At 39.5% G+C, this 18,646-nt stretch overlaps 1 protein-coding gene and 2 non-coding genes across 4 annotated transcripts; 1 reads left to right on the forward strand and 2 right to left on the reverse strand.

The window, feature by feature from the left end:
• Positions 1-2,480: 2,480 nt before the first annotated feature.
• rpl8 (ribosomal protein L8) lies at positions 2,481-18,010 on the forward strand. Of its 2 annotated transcripts, none has more exons than XM_038297477.1 (6): positions 2,481-2,491; positions 14,758-14,901; positions 14,969-15,110; positions 17,140-17,358; positions 17,443-17,558; positions 17,813-18,010. In XM_038297477.1, the coding sequence occupies exons 2-6, from the start codon at positions 14,764-14,766 to the stop codon at positions 17,969-17,971; spliced, it is 774 nt and encodes a 257-aa protein (XP_038153405.1). In that variant the 5' UTR covers positions 2,481-2,491; positions 14,758-14,763; the 3' UTR covers positions 17,972-18,010. The 2 variants fall into 2 exon arrangements, with proteins under 2 accessions (XP_038153405.1, XP_038153404.1); XM_038297476.1 differs by lacking the exon at positions 2,481-2,491 and adding an exon at positions 13,837-13,931.
• trnar-ccu lies at positions 10,579-10,651 on the reverse strand. Its single transcript has one exon. It is a non-coding gene; the product is annotated as a tRNA-Arg (tRNA).
• On the reverse strand, positions 11,090-11,162 carry trnar-ccu. The gene has a single exon. It is a non-coding gene; the product is annotated as a tRNA-Arg (tRNA).
• Positions 18,011-18,646: the final 636 nt, after the last annotated feature.

The raw sequence follows: 18,646 nt of genomic DNA on the forward strand, positions 1-18,646 counted from the left end.
CAAAAGTGAGTTGTGAGTCCATTCTTACACCAAGATTACTAACTGGATATTAGTACCAGAAAAAGTGATGCTGGTTATGGATAATTATTTAGTTTGATGAGTAGTTAATTATACACATCAATTTACTAGCATTACAGATAATAAGTACAGAATTCATGCTCTTTTCAGAACTAGATTTTGTGGTATATGGGGTAAAGAGAGAATGATGTGTCTCTGATAGCCATCTAGGAGTCTTCAGTGAAATCACAGATAAATAACAATTTAATAAAAACTTATTAAATAATCAGTTTATGTAGATATTAGTATTTGTAAATATCAATTTTATGCAGAATGATTACTGATAGAAGTAGGTAAGTAGTAAAGAGTTGTTTTAATGGTTACTGAGTCAGATATGTGGCGGTAATGTTTGGTTTATCTAAAGGTTTTTATCTGTTACTGTGTAAATGGGTTTGGCTGTAATTTAAGGACAGATTCTAATAGATCTGCAGAGTGGGAACTATAAATCTGATAGGAGTTAAATTTTTTTATTGCTGTTTTGCACAATATGCTTAGTTAAGAATTTTTTGTTGTTGAATATTAGAGATTTTGCAGATGTATTTTTTTATACATACATTGTTTAGATTTACTTATATATTTCTATCCCTTTTATAGAATAGAAAATCCCTTTATTGTCCCACAATGGGCAAATTTACAGCAGCAGAAAGATTATTGAAAATGGTCACACAAATGTGGACCTTAGAAAAATGTATAAGAATAACATAATAGGGAAGAGTTAAAAGGTAAACAATAAAATACTCTAAAATGTTTTAACAATATAAAACCGGAGAATAAATAACCAATATCCATCTATGGACATTTTTACAGTAATGGATATTTGAAAATAGCAGCAACATGAGAGATGTGCACAATGACAGCAGCAGGTTATTTAACTGACAAAGGTTTTTATCATTATATTTGCTTTTATTTGTTCCTGCTCCCGGTGGTTGGCTCCTTTATTCCACTCTGGATTCTTGTGAGTCTTTGTTCACTTTATAATATAGAAAAAAAACTAAACAAACAGTTTCGAAAACTTCGGTATTCATTCTTTTCCTGCTTTGTGTGTCAACTTTCACGGTTCCTACGCAACAGAGCATACGGCGGTAAAACCCGCCGAAGGGTAGACGTGTTGGAATTCACACTCCTTATTTTCACGGACTTCGAAGGATCCAGTCTAGGTAGCCCGCGTCCTTGCAGGTTTGCGAACAGAGCCAAAGAGTGTCCATCCATGGGAGTAGTAACCTGACAACAGCCAGATGCATGTCTCACTCCGCCTAGCTCCGCTCACATACATCTGGGAACCCGCCATAGGAATTGCCTTTACTGAAGGCTGGGCCTTATCAAAACTCCTTGCATATGATTGGATAAGCCACTTGTCTGTCATCTTTATTGACGTGCTATTTCAACCACTCACACCGAAGCTAACCCGTGACGCTGTGAGAGGAGGAGCCATTTGGTAGATCAAGCTCTCGCCAAATCCGGTCGGGAGAAGGGCGAAAACATCGTTTCCACCAACAAAAGCCTTCAAAGCCGTTCTCTGATGTTCTTTTAATGAAACAATATAAGATAGATTGGACAACACAGAAGAAATAGCAGCATCAATGCTAACGCTTGCTTCCTCAATGCGAGCCGCCATTGTTGTTGGAATCTCACGGTCGCTTCTCCACTCCAGGACACACCCGCCCTGCATCCTGATTGGACAGACCATAAATTCGGTTGGGGAAAACACTTTCAATGAGCGGGTTCCCAGATGTATGTGAGTGGAGCTGGGCGGAGCGAGACATGCATCTGGCTGTTGTCAGGTTATGGGAGTAGTGCTTGAAGTTACCACTACCCTATATAAAAGAGACCACCCCAGATGGGACTCGAACCCATAATACCTGGCTTAGGAGGCCCTGCGGTCAAAGAATCGGCCGGGAAAATCTTGAACGGAGTTGAAGGAGTTTGACAAAAGGGCCAATGGTGTTTCTGTATTCTTCAAAATTTCAATATGACTAACCAATAACGTCTGGGAAAGTAGAAAATTTTGATATCACCGAACAATCGCGTTTAGGGTTGAAGGCGGGGTTAAGATTTTAACCAATCGCGTTTAAGCTAGGAAGCTGCTACCGGTACATTGAGGGATTCCCAGTTAGTTACACATTTAGTCTGCGTTGAGTAGAGAAGTTTGTCTTTTTAGCGATATGGTAAGTATCTGACCTTCTATTGCAATGCCGTGTGTGATGAGTTACCACTGGAATCGCGGTCATAGAGTTTTCATTCATCCATCGAGTATTTAAAAAGAAAATAATAATAAAATAATAATAAATATATGTATTAAATGTTATAAAACAGCAGCCAAGAAGTTACAAGTCTGCTCTTTGGGGACAACTTCAAGTTGATTATCATAAAACATAATTTTCACTGATTACAGAGACAAGAAAATGCTAAACCAGCTCAGATGTGATCTGATTAGGTAGTTGAAGTGTACACATTTTGAATTATTCTTTTTATATTATAGTAAATACACCCATTCATGAGTATACTTTCATAATGTTGTTATACATACATTCTTTTAGTTTTAATAAAAGCTCTATAAGTGCTTGAATTGCTACCTTTTATTTTTAAAATCGAGTATTTAAAAAATAAATAAATAAAATAATAATAAATATATATATTAAATGTTATAAAACAGCAGCCAAGAAGTTACAAGTCTGCTGTTTGGGGATAACTTCAAGTTGATTATCATAAAAACATAATTTTCACTGATTACAGAGACAAGAAAATGCTAAACCAGCTCAGATGTGATCTGATTAGGTAGTTGAAGTGTACACATTTTGAATTATTCTTTTTATATTATAGTAAATACACCCATTCATGAGTATACTTTCATAATGTTGTTATACATACATTATTTTAGTATTAATAAAAGCTTTATAAGTGCTTGACTTGCTACCTTTTATTTTTAAAATTCTCTTAAGGCATCAAAATCACACAAGTCAATGCCAGACACTGTCTGGATGGCACGACTGAAGAGTTTTGCTGCCACAGGATCATGGCCTGCAGGGCAGGGAAACAGACCAGCACCCAGACAGAAGAAGTGGCATGAGCTGTATCAAAGGGTATGTTTCTATATATTTTATGTTTACTTCCCAGTTAATATGGCACCGATTGTAACTGCAAGAACTGGCTTTTGACACATTCATAAAGATGGGATGGAATAAGTATGAAATTCAAGAATGATGTCACCACATACAGCAAATGATTTAGTTAAATCTACCATTATTTTTAGATTGAGAAATGTCCAATGATGCAGCCTGGACAGCAATCCCTGTTTGGTGGTGTGAGGAGATGCTTGTGTGGATTCCACATCCAGAAGGTTGGGCAGCCATAATATTTATCTAGTATAGTTTAAATATCTCCAAAAGTGACCACTAATATATCTCCTGTTTTCTTGAATTGCCTTGAAACAGCAACCATCTCCTACAAGACCAGAGGTGTCAACTGCACGCGCACCTCAGGCTGCATTGACATCACAGACGTCCCCTGCCACACATGGAACTATATGCCACAAGCCACGACAACCAATGACCTTGTCCATGGTAGTAGTTTAGTTGTTAATGCTCATAAATATATTATATATACATATATTTTTTTGTAAATGGCTCGTCGTTATACATTTCTTTGATCATGGTTTTTCAGTTTACCAAGCCAAGATTCAGTGGTTCACATCTTGCAGCTGCAAAGCCAAATTTAGCCATGGCCAGAAAAGTGACTCCGGTAAATCGCAATTAAAATTCTACTGCAGAAAAGTGGGTTGTTTATAAATGTTAATTAAAACTTTATTTTACAGAAACAAGTCATACAAGGTACAGCGATGCCTGGTTCTGCAGTCAGCACGGCCATCTCAGTGAGTTATTACCTTTTCATCTAGATCTTCTGTAGTTCTACACTTCATTCTGTGTGCCACAATTAAGTGTTCTTTTACAAATGTAAGTATCTGATAATGAAACTTTGCACAGGCTGCACAGGCTGTGGACCTCCAAACCGAGGCACCGGCCCTCATACCCGAGATACCAGTGGATGCTCCTGTATCTGTAAGTTATCTTGCAATGATATATTTTTTTTTCTGATAGCATGATTATAAATTGTTTCTTTTCTTTCTTTTTTGCTGTAACTCCTCAGCTGCCCCGTTTGTGGTCAGAGGGCTTCCCACCTGAAGACCATAGGTGGATTGCAAAAGTGTTGTTTAGGATGGGGGCAAAGGACAAACTACAGCTCCAGGACAACCTGAAGCTGTGGTACTCCCCACCGCTGCCGAGTCCCATTTACCACCAGCCACCTTCAGCTGACCGCTTCTTTGCCCATTCACTGCTTGTGTGGATGCCGTACAAGTTGTGGAAGGTCAAGGTGGTCTGCCCAAATCCTGCATGTGGTGGGCATCAGCTCACTGGGGCAGGGCTTCACAAAAGGGCACGGCGGGTGCTGGACATTGACCGCATTTACATCATGGTCACTGAGACACTGATTTGTACCAGGTGTAAAGCTTCACACGTGTCCTGGAGCCAAGCTGTCCTCCAACAACTGGACTTGGCTCACAGGTCAGAATTCCGGGTCATCATCACTCAAAAGTGAGTATTGTGTGTTGTTTTCTTTTTCCATATACAAATGAATTCTGTACATTATTGCTGATTTCTTTATCTGTAACCAAGGTATGCCTGTGACATTCGGGTGATTCGGTTTCTGCGGGAGAGGGGCCTGGGCAACAGTCCCACAAGGGTTTTAAAGCAGCTGAGGGAGAACCACACGGAGGAGTGGCTCCAACGTGTGTCAAGGTACGTCACTGCGTGTATGGGCTTCCCCCAGCGCCAGGGTCTGCTGCCTGTGACGTTCCCTGAGCCTCCGGAGCCTGAGGTTGTCCCCACCTGCAAGTGGCTCCTTTCTGTCTACAGCCAGGACATTTTGACAAGGCTTGATGACATCAAGGCCCACATTACGTCGACGTATGGCACCATTCTTAAGATGGATTCCACAAAAAAGGTTGAACAATCTTGTTTTCTGTAAAATAGGGTTCAATAACTACATTTGGCATTTTAATTATTTAGCATTTTGCTATTTCTAAACCATATTGTGTGTGGCTCTGTTCATGTGTTGTGCTTCAGATCACAAAGAAGCTCGCTGGGACTGCAAAGGGAACAGGTCTCTGGCTGAGCTCTGTGGGAAACGAGCACGGCCAGATTCTAATGAGCGTCCTGACCGCTCAGGAGGGAGCTGGTTTAGACAGGATGGCAAGTGGACTGGTGAAGAGATACGAGCAGGCCGGTGTGGATCCCCCTGTTGCCCTTTACGTGGACTGTGGTTGCTGTGCTGAGGCAGCAGAAACAACCAAGCTGCAGGCCAGATTCAGTGGGTGGCCAAGGCTGGTGGTGAGGCTGGATATTTGGCACTTCATGCGGCGGCTTGCACTGGGATGCACCACCGATGCCCATCAGCTGTACCCACTTTACATGTCACGCATGTCATCATGCATTTTTGAATGGGATGCAGCTGATTTAGCACTGCTACGTGAAGCCAAGGCCCAGCAACTTCAGGCCAAGGGAGTCCCTACCACAGATGTAGACCGGCATCTGACCAAGGATGAGTTGGCTCTCCACTGCAGACGCAGGACACGAGGAGTGCACACCACGGTTCAGTTGTTGGAGGAGCTGATTACTTCACTGATGGGGTCCTGTGGCAACGACTCCCTTGGCGTTCCTCTGCTTGATCAGGAGAGGATGGAGCACATCTGGCGGGTCCAGAAAAAGCATGTAAAGTGCATCCAAGACCCAGCAGGTGTCGCTCTATACACTAAAACCGGGGAGCTGACCAAGGGAGGTGTGCGGCTGCCGGTCTTCAGGTGTGCCCGAGGCTCAACTTCTTTGGAGTCTTTTCATCTTCACCTCAACCGCTTCATACCAGGTTTGTATTGAAATTATTAAAACCAAAATTTGTGTCTTTTCATTCATGTGTGTTTGTCTATTTGATGTGTTTCATGTGTTGACTTTGTTTCTAGGAACCAGCGCCAACAGCCTGAATTTCCAGATTTACCTGTTGGAAGGACTGCACAGGTGGAACCAGGATCGGCGTGTTGCTGCCCTTGCAATGGAGAAGTCCTCTTTGTGCTGCTACTCGGGTGATTTGTTGCATTTTGTCAATAAAGCCTACGAGAAGCTGTTTGGCAGAAAGATGGCACCTGAGTTCTGTCCGCCCGCACGTTACACAGGTAAGAATGACATCAGCACTACCAGGCCACAGGAAAAGTAGGAGGCTGCGTCTGTGATCTCACTAAATGTGTATCACAATAACCCCAGCTTTTAGTGAAAAAATTCTCATAAAGCATACAAAGCAAACATAATAACATGACAAGGGGATGATTTATGCATTAAGTAAAGACAGAAGTAAATTTGAGAACATTATAGATAAGAATATAAAGATGCTGCTTGAACATAGAACAAAAAAATTATTTACAGAATTCAACCATATCTTTGTGTTCTATATTGAATTAGGTTTTACAGTTGACACTCATCTGAGCCATTTTATTAATGTTTCATACAGCTTAATTAGTTTTATATATTGTAGTCTATATTGTTCATTATGTATTTTGTTCTGTCTCAGGTGAGCTCATCGGACTGCAGTACCTGTTTCAGCAGACTGGTCAGGCACTGCAGGACATGAACCCCGACTCAGAGGAGACTGCTCGCTTGGTTGAGGAGCACGATGCATTAGTCGATGAGGAAGATGAGGGCTTCTCTGACCTCACAGATGACCCCACACTGACTGATTTGGAGGTTTCTCCCAGCGCCTCCTCCACAGTGGCTACCTCTACAGCTCCCAGCGCCTCCTCCCCAGCGGCTCCCTCCACAGCTCCCAGCGCCTCCTCCACAGCTCCCAGCGCCTCCTCCCCAGCGGCTCCCTCCACAGCTCCCAGCGCCTCCTCCACAGCTCCCAGCGCCTCCTCCCCAGCGGCTCCCTCCACAGCTCCCAGCGCCTCCTCCACAGCGGCTCCCTGCATGATGTCTCCAGGCATCTCCTCCATGCTGGCCTCCAGCATATCTGAGGCTGGAGATACCTCAGATGAAACAATGGTCAGTAACAGCTATTTGCTACTGTTGTGTATTTTCACATGGTTTATTAAATCTAATGCATCAGTTTGGTTGTTGTTAATGTTTAAATAGTAATTTTCTTTTTTGTGCTTAATATTGACAGGCTGTTGATGACCAGAACGTGCCTGGATACCAGCACGTAGATATGCTCGCTGACTACTTAGTGGGGCTTAGGGAGCAGATCTCCCTCTGTCTGACCAATCTCCAAGCAGACCGCATCATGGAGCTCTGGCACCAACTGGATGACGGGGACAAGCAGCGGGTTGTGTATGCAGCACGCCACCAGGAGAGACTTTTAAGTGGACGCTTTCGATCGCCAAAGAAGCCCTCTAAAACTCCTGGTGTTGAGAGCACAACCCGCTGCGTGCTAGGTTCCAGCAGCGCTCCTGCTCAGTGGCCTGACTGCTGTAGGTTGGTGGAGGCCATTTTTATTCGCCTTTGTGGTCTGCACCCTGCCCCAAAAAGGAAAGGCAAAGGGTCGGAATCACGGTGGTCCCTAATTTTGAGGGACTATCGTAAAATCAGACAGCTGGTGATTGGAAATGCCAGAGTGATGCAGGGATCAGAGATTCAGCTTGTGGAGGTTAATCAGACCACCCTCATCCAGTGGCACAATGGCAGGCAAAAGAAGCAGGAGCTGTCTGTGCTGCTTCAGGGAACTTCTGTATCAACGGATTTACCTGTGTCAGAAGAACCATTGTTGGACCCAAAAGTGCTGCCTTCTATTCCTGTACCAGTGCAGCATGAACATCAATATCAGCTGCCAGAGTGTACAGCTGGTCAGGCAAAACAAAGGCAGGCAGCGTGTGCCATCCTCCCTAAAGTTGGCACAAAAAGGCAGCTCTTTGCGGCACCAGCGGTGCTCCCGGGTTCAGCAGGCTGGGCACCCTTGGCTCGCCAGCCGTTGGCTACTGGGATCCCTCATCAGGCATTCGCACAGGTAGGACAACCTGTGGTTGTATATCAGGTTGTCCTGCCTGCACAAATGCAGGGAAGCGCCAGCCCCCACCAGGAACCCCCCAAAAAGAGGCCATATAACAGAACTGTACAGGGTAACACCTGCAAAAAATGTGGCCTCTTCCGTACAGCAGCGACTGGGCATAGCCACTACCGTGGGAGGGTTTACTGCCCGCAGTCTGAGGTCCTTCCAAAGGAGCAGTGGTTGGAGGAGATGAGGAGGGTGGGAAAAAAAGATTGAAATTAGGTGTTTCATTTATGTAAATAGTTTTATTCCTAAATATTTGGTTTTACTGTTAAACCTTTACCTTTTGTATATTGTTTCATTTTTTATTGACATTTAACAGCACAAACATTTCTGTGAATAAACATTGACTTTTATTGCCCAACAGTTTTTATTGAAAATAAAGCCAGTTTATACATGCACTTAAAGTGTAATGATTGCAATCATTTTCTGAAGAAAAAAAAATATTGAATTGAATTAATTAATTAATGGTACTTTTACACACATAGATAGATAGATAGATAGATAGATAGATAGATAGATAGATAGATAGATAGATAGATAGATAGATAGATAGATAGATAGATAGATAGATAGATAGATAGATAGATAGATAGATAGATAGATAGATAGATAGATAGATAGATAGATAGATAGATAGATAGATAGATAGATAGATAGATAGATAGATAGATAGATAGATAGATAGATAGATAGATAGATAGATAGATAGATAGATAGATAGATAGATAGATAGATAGATAGATAGATAGATAGATAGATAGATAGATAGATAGATAGATAGATAGATAGATAGATAGATAGATAGATAGATAGATAGATAGATAGATAGATAGATAGATAGATAGATAGATAGATAGATAGATAGATAGATAGATAGATAGATACTTAATCCCAATTACAGGGTTTTTTAATAAAAAAATAAATAGATATAGTCCTTTCAGATGGTAGATCTGCCTTCCAAATCCAGCCACAACTTCCTCTGGTTCTCATTCTTCCTCAGGTATCTTTATAAGAAAGACAGGGAAGCCACATACATTTATATAAGAATCTATATTAGAAATTATAAGAAAAGGTAAGTAAATGATAAAAAAATAATAAATTAAAAAGTCTTTATTCACAATTACAGACGTGTATGCCCCTGAAAGTATTCTGTATAAATACATATCCCTTTTAATCCACATTCAATGTTATGCTCAGCGTCACATTATGTACGGCATGTCACGTGATCTTTCATCCGTATCTTAGTACCGCTCGCAGGTTCGTATCCCGTTCATGGCATGGTCAATGTTTTAAAATCTTTCAGTTTACATTCAGAGAACTACAGAAATGTTTATCATACAGAAGTATGCCCAAAACATTCTCAGTTTTTTCTCTCTTTTCTTTTTTCCTCCTTTTTTCCCCTTCCCCTTCTTCCCCCCCTTCTCCCCCTTCTTCCCCCCCTTCTCCCCCTTCTTCCCCCTCCCACCTGGCCTAATGTTCCCCAGCCTGAGCGCAGTGCCTTATCCATTAGGCCACTGGGGCAACACAACAGAGAGTTTTTTCCATGTTTACTTCTCCCTCAAAATAAGGCAATATTGTTTTGTTATACAGAAGCCTTCAGAAGAAATGTAAATTTTCTTCATACATAAAAGAAAATAAATATGAAAGTAATTTATACTTAATTTGAGTTGTAATTTGAACTATTTTATTTCTATTTTTGAATCTTGCTTTGGGTCGATGTTTTCTCTATGAACAAAATGCTTTAATGCTTTTATAATTTACTTCATTTGTTAATTAATCAAAGTAATGTCCTCAAAGAAGAATTTAAAATCAAAAGATGCACCTCAGCGGGTGTTGCAGAAAATACCAATAACAAACAAATTGATTTTCTTATATAATTTTTTGGTGTCATCAGTGCCATGTTGCTGATTTTACTAGACCAAAACTATGATGTAGCAGTTCTTCAGTTCTTAATATGGAAAAGCAACAATCTATGGTGAGTTTGATTGATTTTATAGAGTGTTGTTGATTGTAGATGATGAACAGGACAATGTTTCATAACGTTAAGCAAGTATTCACATTTCGTTCTATTCTCACAATCATTGGTGCTTTAGGATCTGGTGTCTACTGTTAAAAGTACATTCTTATATGTTTGTTGAGTTTTACTGTGTTCTTAATTGAGTTGTTTTGTACATAGAATAGAATTTAACTTTATTGTCATTACACAGTGTAATGACAATAAAATAAAACTAAATTCTATTCTACAATGACAAAGCAAAGAAATCCATTCTCTGCATTTCACCCATCCCTTTTTTGGGGAGCACAGCAGTGGGCAGCCATTGTGCAGTATGCAGGTTAAAGGTCTTGCTCAGGGAGCAGAGTGGCAGTCTATGGGAGTAGTGCTTGAACCCAGTATTCCCTAACCACTAGGCCACCACTATCCTATATAAAACAGACCACCCCAGATGGGACTCTAACCCACAATCCCTGGCTTAGGAGGCCAGTGCCTTATCCATTAGGCCACTGGAGCAAGAAATCGCAGAGTTTTTTCCCTTTTTACTTCTTCTTGAAAATATAATTTTATCTTACGGAATACAGCTGAGCCTTCAGAAGAAATGTAAATTTCCTTCATACTTAAAAGGAAATACATATGAAAGTAACTGATACTTGATTTGAGTTGTAACTTGAACTGTTAATTCTGTTAATAATACATTCTTAAATTTTACTGTGTTCTTAATTTAGTTGTTTTGTACATAATATAGAATTCAATTTTATTGTAATTACACTGTTACAAGTACAAAGCAAAGAAATCCATTCTCTGCATTTCACACTCCCTTTTTTAGGGAGCAGTAGGCAGCCATTGTGCAGTATGCAGGTTAAAGGTCTTGCTCAGGGAGCCAGAGTGGCAGTCCATGGGAGTAGGGCATGAAGTTAGAATTCCCTAACCACTCCCCTATGTAAAAGAAACCACCCCAGATGGGAATCAAACCCACAATCCCTGGCTTAGGAGGCCAGTGCCTTATCCATTAGGCCACTGGGGCACATAAAACAGCTTTTCCCTGTTCATTTCTTGTCAAAAATTCGGCAATATTGTTGTCATACACGGTCTTTGAAAAAAAAAATAAAAAATTTCTTCATACTTAAAAGGAAAGAAATATGAAAGTAATTGATAGTTCATTTGCGCTGTAACTTGAACTATTTTATTTCTATTTTTGAGTCTTGCTCCAACCACTAAGAGATTGTAGATGATGAATAGGACAACGTTTCATAAAGCATTAGCAAATATTCTATTTTTTTCTTCAAAAACACCAAGCTGAATGCAAAGCATTGACAGATACATATGCACATTGTTAGTACTTAATTGTAGAAAAAATATGATTCACAAACTAGTGAAGTAGATAAAGAGAATACTGAAGTTCTACATGGTAGTGGTACATCTTTTTACTTGAATAATCTTGTGTGGGCTATCCCAGCAGTAGCCTTGAGTAGTTCAGCATTCATAATATTTATTTAGGTCTCTTAAATCCTGAACAAAGAGACTTACAAATCTTCCTGTCCACCAAAGCTGTAAAGACAGTTTCCCAGTCTTTACAGTTTTAGTCTTAATCTAAATGACGAAAATCAATTTTAGTCTTAGTCAAATTTTAGTCATTTTTGTCATTTTAGTCAACACTGTAAATAATAGAACACTGTTTTTTTGTTAACATATATATCACACTGTACAGAATAAAAATTCTTCACACACAGCTTCTCTTTTTTTCTATGTTATTTATATAACACTGTGCAGAATAAAAATTCTCCACACACTAATTCTCTGTTTAAATATATCACACTGCACACATTGAACCTTTTGTCGGCTTGTTTCATCATATCCACAAAGTCTTCATCCTCAATGGTCCTTGCAGGCAGGCCAGAACACCCAATCCACTTTGCCATTGAGTTCTCCAGGGCTTTCTGCTCTTTGGTGTTAGGTTTGTACTGTGGGGGTGCTCCCAACATCTCTGCAAGAGACTTCCCTTCCTTCCCCAACCTCTGACAGGCACAGAAAGGCGCACACACACACACACACACACACACACACACGCACACACACACACATCTACTACAGGCCCACCCGTTCCTTACCTTCTTCCATAAGGCAGCATATTGGCACCTCAGATGTCACTTAAGATTCGTTGTGTTTTTCCTTTTTTCCCATTTTGAAGCCGCAGACTCTTTGGTGGCATCCTTCCTCCAGTGTTCTCCTTCGTTTTTATAATATAAACAATTTTTTATTAAACAAACTATAACTAATGAAGAGAAATGAATTAAAGATACGGCAGCTTTATCATGGTTTCTTTTAGAAAAAAATTCAAGATGTCCCATAAATGGACCTAAAATATTCAGCTCTTAACCCTATATAGGGCACTTAGGAAAGCAATATTTAATTGTGTTAATGAAATCGTTATTACTTTTGTAACATTCAAAAAATATGGATATTTTGATGGCAAAAATGTATGTCATGTAATAACAAGAAATGCCAACTTGCCTGAATATATTAAGAAAAATAACAAATGTGCTTTTATAAGAAATTCATTAAAAACGCTTTTTTTTTTTTTTTTTGGTCCAACATAACCTTAGATCAGGGGTCTTCAACGTTTTCGAGGCCAAGGACCCCCAAACTTATTGCGAAATGGAGCAGGGACCCCCTAATTATATATATTTTATGAAATTGTGTTATATCAAACTGGTCCTATAGTCACTCTATTACATATGGAGTAATGTAGCGAAAGTAATTTCTCCCTGGGATTATTAAAGTATTTCTGATTCTGATTCCTGGTTGATGGGACAGGTGTTGTGAATGAAACGGTGCGCAGGTTTTAAAGAGCTCCTGTGTGTCGCTGAATGTGAGCATTGATGACTGAAAGACATCTTCTGCTTTCATTTATCTGTTTACTACAGTTTGTTGAATTCATGTTAATGTGTATTTAAAGACATTTTAATTAGTGTAAAAAATTGCAGAAGGGAATATAAAAAAAGTAATCAACCAAGACTTTCGCGACCCCCATGCAGTACCTCCGCGGACCCCTAGGGGTCGCGGACCCCTGTTGAAGACCTCTGCCTTAGATGCATGAATGCTGATACTGGCAGTTAGATTTTTTTGTTTATAAACCTAAATATAATTAAATCATTAACCTTTTTTAGCTTAATTTAGAGTAGGTAATATTTCATTCAAGGACTAATCTTATTGGTCAAATGCCAAAATAAGATGTACACCCATTTAGCAGTGCCTTTGCTGAATGGCTGGATATAGATATTGTGCTTCTAGACCTCACTGAGGGACGGGGGAGTTCCTTTGTCAGAGGATCAAAAACGGTAACTTGCCCTATAAAGGGTTAAGTATTACAGACAAAAGCTTTACTATACATTATGTTTTAAGTCAAGGTATTCAAGTATTACAATTTAAAAACTAAAATACAAGTATAGAAAAAAAAATTCAATCTGCAGTAATATCAAACTTCAAAGTACTCTAATAATGTATGCTGTACAGCACTGCTTATTTTATTAATCTTTCTAATTTTTTTTTTTTTTTTTTTTTTTTTTTTGGAAAAATAAATAATCACAGAATCATAGGTTCCGTTTTTCAATAGTTTTAATAGATACAAATCATTTAAACAACGAAATATATCTCTTATTTTGAGGCTTGTTTCCAAGAAAAGCTATTGAATACCACACACAGACTACATTTCCCATCAGCCACTTGGGGATTTCTCCGGAAGAAAACCTCCGTTGTTCTCTTTCCACTTCCTCTTTCCGTCAACGGAGTTTAGGTAGGACTGTTACCTTCTGTTCACCGTCTCTCAATCCCGTGTAAATCTCTATTTAAACGGCTCATCCGCTTCAAATTCACACATATAAGACTGTATTAGATTTGTAAGGATGTAACCTATATAATATTTTGACGACAGGGAGCTTTTTAAAGTATTTGTAGGTGTTTTGTTGCTTGTTGGTGTCATGGCGCTGGAGTAGCGTTGTGATGATAGCTAAAAGGCCGGTAACCGCTGCTCTCTAAATGTAAGGCTGCTTCTTATGAATTCAACATTTATGGCGAGAAAAAAAAATAAAAAATTCTGATGTGAAATCCGAGAGAAATCAGTTTTGTGACCTGAAAGAGCCACAAACCGCATTAGTATTAAGCTTCTATGGTTAGCCGTCATGCTAACGGACACATTACTGTATAAGACGTGATTATTACAGTTTAGAAAGCAGTAACAGAACAAAGTATGTGTTAAAATGTAAGGATCAGATGGGTTTTAAACTTTGGAGGTTTAACTCAAATATTCTAAATATTTTCTAGTTGAAGCTTGAACATCCATATGAAGGCTCTTAACTTCCACATCAATGCTTTTAATGCATTTTTTTCCTCCCACACCATTTTAATTTGACCACTGCTTCACTTAATGGAATCGAAATTTTCCTTTACTCTGTGTAAAGCTGTACCCAAAATGAAAAAAGTTGTCTTGAGTCTAAAAAATATTCAAAGAAGTTCTGTATCTATGCAGTTCAGTGTTGACTTAAAATGTTCTGATGTATTATAGTTAAATGTGTTGATCTGCTTTGGCACAAAGATACTTAGAGATATTTTTTGTGTTCCAGTTCACCATGGGACGTGTGATCAGGGGACAGAGAAAAGGTGCAGGCTCCGTTTTCAGAGCCCATGTCAAGCACAGGAAAGGTGCTGCTAAACTCCGTCACGTCGACTTCGCTGAACGCCATGGCTACATTAAGGGCATCGTGAAGGTAAGTGGTGACTATCTACTGATTGCAATCGTTAAATATGGTGGCGCTAACATCCATGCTCCATCAGGACATCATCCATGACCCCGGCCGTGGCGCCCCCCTGGCCAAAGTGATCTTCCGTGACCCGTATCGGTTCAAGAAGAGGACGGAGCTGTTCATCGCTGCTGAGGGCATCCACACCGGACAGTTCATCTACTGCGGCAAGAAGGGTAAGAATCCACGGACCTTAAGAGGTTCCACATCAGCTAGAAAAATAGTCGGGCTGTTGTAAGTTTGTGTTTAAGGACAGATATAGCAAGTATTATATTTTTACCCACTGAAATTCTAGTTAAGCATTTTTGCTGTCGGTTGGTTTATTCTTAGTCCATTTAAGTTGGGCATGCCCAATGTCAGTCTTTTCCTGCAGGTTTCTCTGCTTTAGCACAGCTGATTCTAAATATTGCCATTCAGCAAAAGCCTGTTGATCAGCTATCAACTAAAATTTGCTGTATTGGAACTGGGGAAACCTCTAAAACATGGGATCTTAAACTGGTTCCAGTAAGGGCCGTGTGGCAGAAGGTTTTCTTTCCAACCAAGCAATACCACACCAGACTCCTGTCTTAACATGATGGCGTGATGAGATGAATGGAGTCTGGTGTGCTATTGCTTGGTTGGAAAGAAAACCTGCAGCCAAACGGGCCTTTCTGGAACCCGTTTGACACCCCTGCTCTAAAACCTGCAGGACTGTGGCCCTCAAGGACCAACTTTGGGCATGTCTGATCTAAGGTTTTGAGTAGAGATGCGATATTAGCTGAAACAAACGATTCTCGTGTAAAGTCATTTATAATATATATATTCACACAATGTGATTTGCATCAACACAGCTAAAGTTTAAAATTAAAACAATGTAATTTGAAAGGCTCAAAACTTCAAGTCTATTGATGAAATTCAAGTAAAAAAAAAAAAAAATCTGTTAAAGATCTGGGATATATGCTGTAATGCATACAATAATTATAAATGGGTTATTTCTACCGTTTGGAGTAATGAACCACATTAATTGATTATTGAAAACGAATCAAATTCAGTTATCAAGTGATCATTACATGGTGTAAAGAGACTCTAAAACATGCCTTTAGCTCACAGATTAACCCCCTTATGGTGGTTATTCTAACCATACCAAGGTCGCAACAAACCAAATAATAAACATTTTGTGTTAAAGATGAAATGTTTGTCGTCTTTCATTATGCTGAATCCACAAACCCTCAAGTGGAAAAGTTTTTCACCTGGTTTAAATTTTGTAAAATAAAAATATTCTTTAAAGAACCTTTTGCTATTCGATTATTTGACAAGCAAAACAATTATTTGTAGCCCTAGTAATTACTCTGTTAAAAATTAAAAGTGAAATTTGCTACACAAACGATGTTTTGGTAAAAGATTTAAATACGGCAGAACTGAGATTAAACAAAAACCAGAATGAGTTTTTTTTCTTTTTCTTTTAATGCTCTGCTGCTCACACTGATATGTAGATCCAAAGCTTCATTCAATGCGCTTTCACGTAGAACGGGTCGAGGGTGATGATCGGTGAAGCCCAGCAGCCTGCACTAATCTGTACGATTCTTATTGTATCCTAACAAAAATAAAAGCACCTTCAAAGTCTTTTAGATGAGAAATGATAGTTATATTATGAGCTGTTTATACTGCAACATTGGCTTTACCTTAAAAATTGACAGCCTGATACAGACCTATGGAAGTGGACTGAAACGACCCAGAGAGATCTGTGTTCACAAACTGCTGTATTGTTTTTATTTTTGTATTTAAATTATAAAGTGTTGAAGACAGAATTGTTTTCCACAAAATTTAATATTTCTGTAAATAAAAAAACGGGGAAATTTGATAGCTTTTTTTTTTTTTTATCTGGTTTGGGAAAATCAGCTGATGCTCCCTGTTAGTGTAAATTTTACATGCTTTCTGCCAGATGTTTACTTTGAAAGTTCTGATAAATGTTCAAAGTTAACCTTTAAGTACTGTTTAGCCTAAGATGAGTTACGAAGATAAATGGTAACATAAAAAAAGTATTTATATAAAATGATTGTTTCAATTGGATCTTTAGTTTACCTTTGCCCTATTTACTACGTTTTTAGCCCTGTACCTGTGTTTAGTAAAATGACAGCAGCTGCAGTAACTTGAAGCAAATTTTTCCATTGATAACCTGGCAAATGTTCCATTTAAAGCTGGTTTCTCTAATCCTCTGCCTTGCAGCTCAGCTGAACATTGGTAACGTTCTGCCTGTGGGCACCATGCCTGAGGGAACCATCATCTGCTGCCTGGAGGAGAAGCCCGGCGACAGAGGCAAGCTGGCCCGCGCCTCCGGAAACTACGCCACTGTCATCTCCCACAATCCTGAGACCAAGAAGTCCAGAGTCAAGCTGCCCTCAGGCGCCAAGAAGGTCATCTCTTCAGCCAACAGAGCCGTCGTCGGTGAGAAGCAGTCTGTTCTGGTGCTTTGATCCTCGTGCCTCTAAACATAGCCAAATATGAACTTGTTTTCTGCCGTCCTTTAAGGTGTGGTCGCTGGAGGTGGTCGTATTGACAAGCCCATCCTGAAGGCCGGTCGCGCCTACCACAAGTATAAGGCCAAGAGGAACTGCTGGCCACGTGTGCGTGGTGTGGCTATGAACGTAAGTGAAAATGGGGACAAATCGGTCCTGCATCATCAAACTCAACCGCCGTTAGGATCCCAGCATCTGGCTTTTAATTATTCTAGTTTTAGTTCTATTTTAAGAATAGAGTTGTGTACACATACAATTAACCTGCATCTGAGAGACTAAACCTTATTTTATTGAAGCCTTTATCTTAAAAAAAAAAAAAAAAACTATCCGCCCATTGAGTGGTTTCTCAGACTCAATGCTTGTTCATTCACTTCTCCCTGCAGCCTGTTGAGCATCCCTTCGGTGGTGGTAACCATCAGCACATTGGCAAACCCTCAACAATCAGGAGGGACGCACCTGCTGGTCGCAAGGTCGGTCTCATTGCTGCCCGTCGTACAGGCAGACTGCGCGGAACAAAGACCGTCCAGGAAAAGGAGAACTAAATGTGACTGTCTTGTTAATAAAACATGTTCCAAAATCGACCATTTCCTGTTTCTATATTTAATGTGACACACCTGAACTAGAAATTTTATTTCTAGTTCATTATGAAAAATTAATAGATCTATAAAAATAACATCTAAGATATCAGTGAAGGTTTTTTTAACTCTCTTAATAAAATAACTTTTTCAAATTCACAGTTGAAGTTAAAAGTTTTGGTGCATTAGTTTTAAATTAAAATGATAGCTCTGCTTGGCTCATTGGGTAAACAGGATTGCATCGGTTATTTTAGTCTTACACTGCATTAGTTTTAGGAAATCTCCATAGGCTTAGTGTTTTTATGTTAGAGGGGGGTCCAGGCAGGGCCTGTATAGTAAATGATGCTGTAGGTAATTGCTTACAACAGGCTGCAAGTTGGTTATAAGACCTAATACATAGACTTTATTGTACTATATTTCAGATTAATATTGAAGTCAATTTAAGTTATTCTACATAACCCACATTTATGGATTATGTAGTTTCCCGTATTTCCACTTCGACTGACTTGTAGCTAATGATGCCCTCAATTTAGATTGTCAGAAATAATTTTTTCCTAATGTGATTTTTTATAATGATGGGATGTGAATAATAAACTGATTTGTCCATTGCTACAGGAGGGTAAGCCCTTAAGCTTGAGATTC

This window comes from Cyprinodon tularosa, unplaced genomic scaffold, assembly GCF_016077235.1.
Source record: "Cyprinodon tularosa strain WSP-4 unplaced genomic scaffold, ASM1607723v1 ctg388, whole genome shotgun sequence".
Classification (NCBI taxonomy): Eukaryota; Metazoa; Chordata; class Actinopteri; order Cyprinodontiformes; family Cyprinodontidae; genus Cyprinodon; species Cyprinodon tularosa.

Coding starts and splice junctions, on each gene's coding strand:
- rpl8 (XM_038297477.1), top strand. CDS start 14,764: ATGGGACGTGTGATCAGGGGACAGAGAAAAGGTGCAGGCTCCGTTTTC. Junction 15,111..17,139: donor CATCTACTGCGGCAAGAAGG/GTAAGAATCCAC, acceptor TCTGCCTTGCAG/CTCAGCTGAACATTGGTAAC. Junction 17,359..17,442: donor AGCCAACAGAGCCGTCGTCG/GTGAGAAGCAGT, acceptor CCGTCCTTTAAG/GTGTGGTCGCTGGAGGTGGT.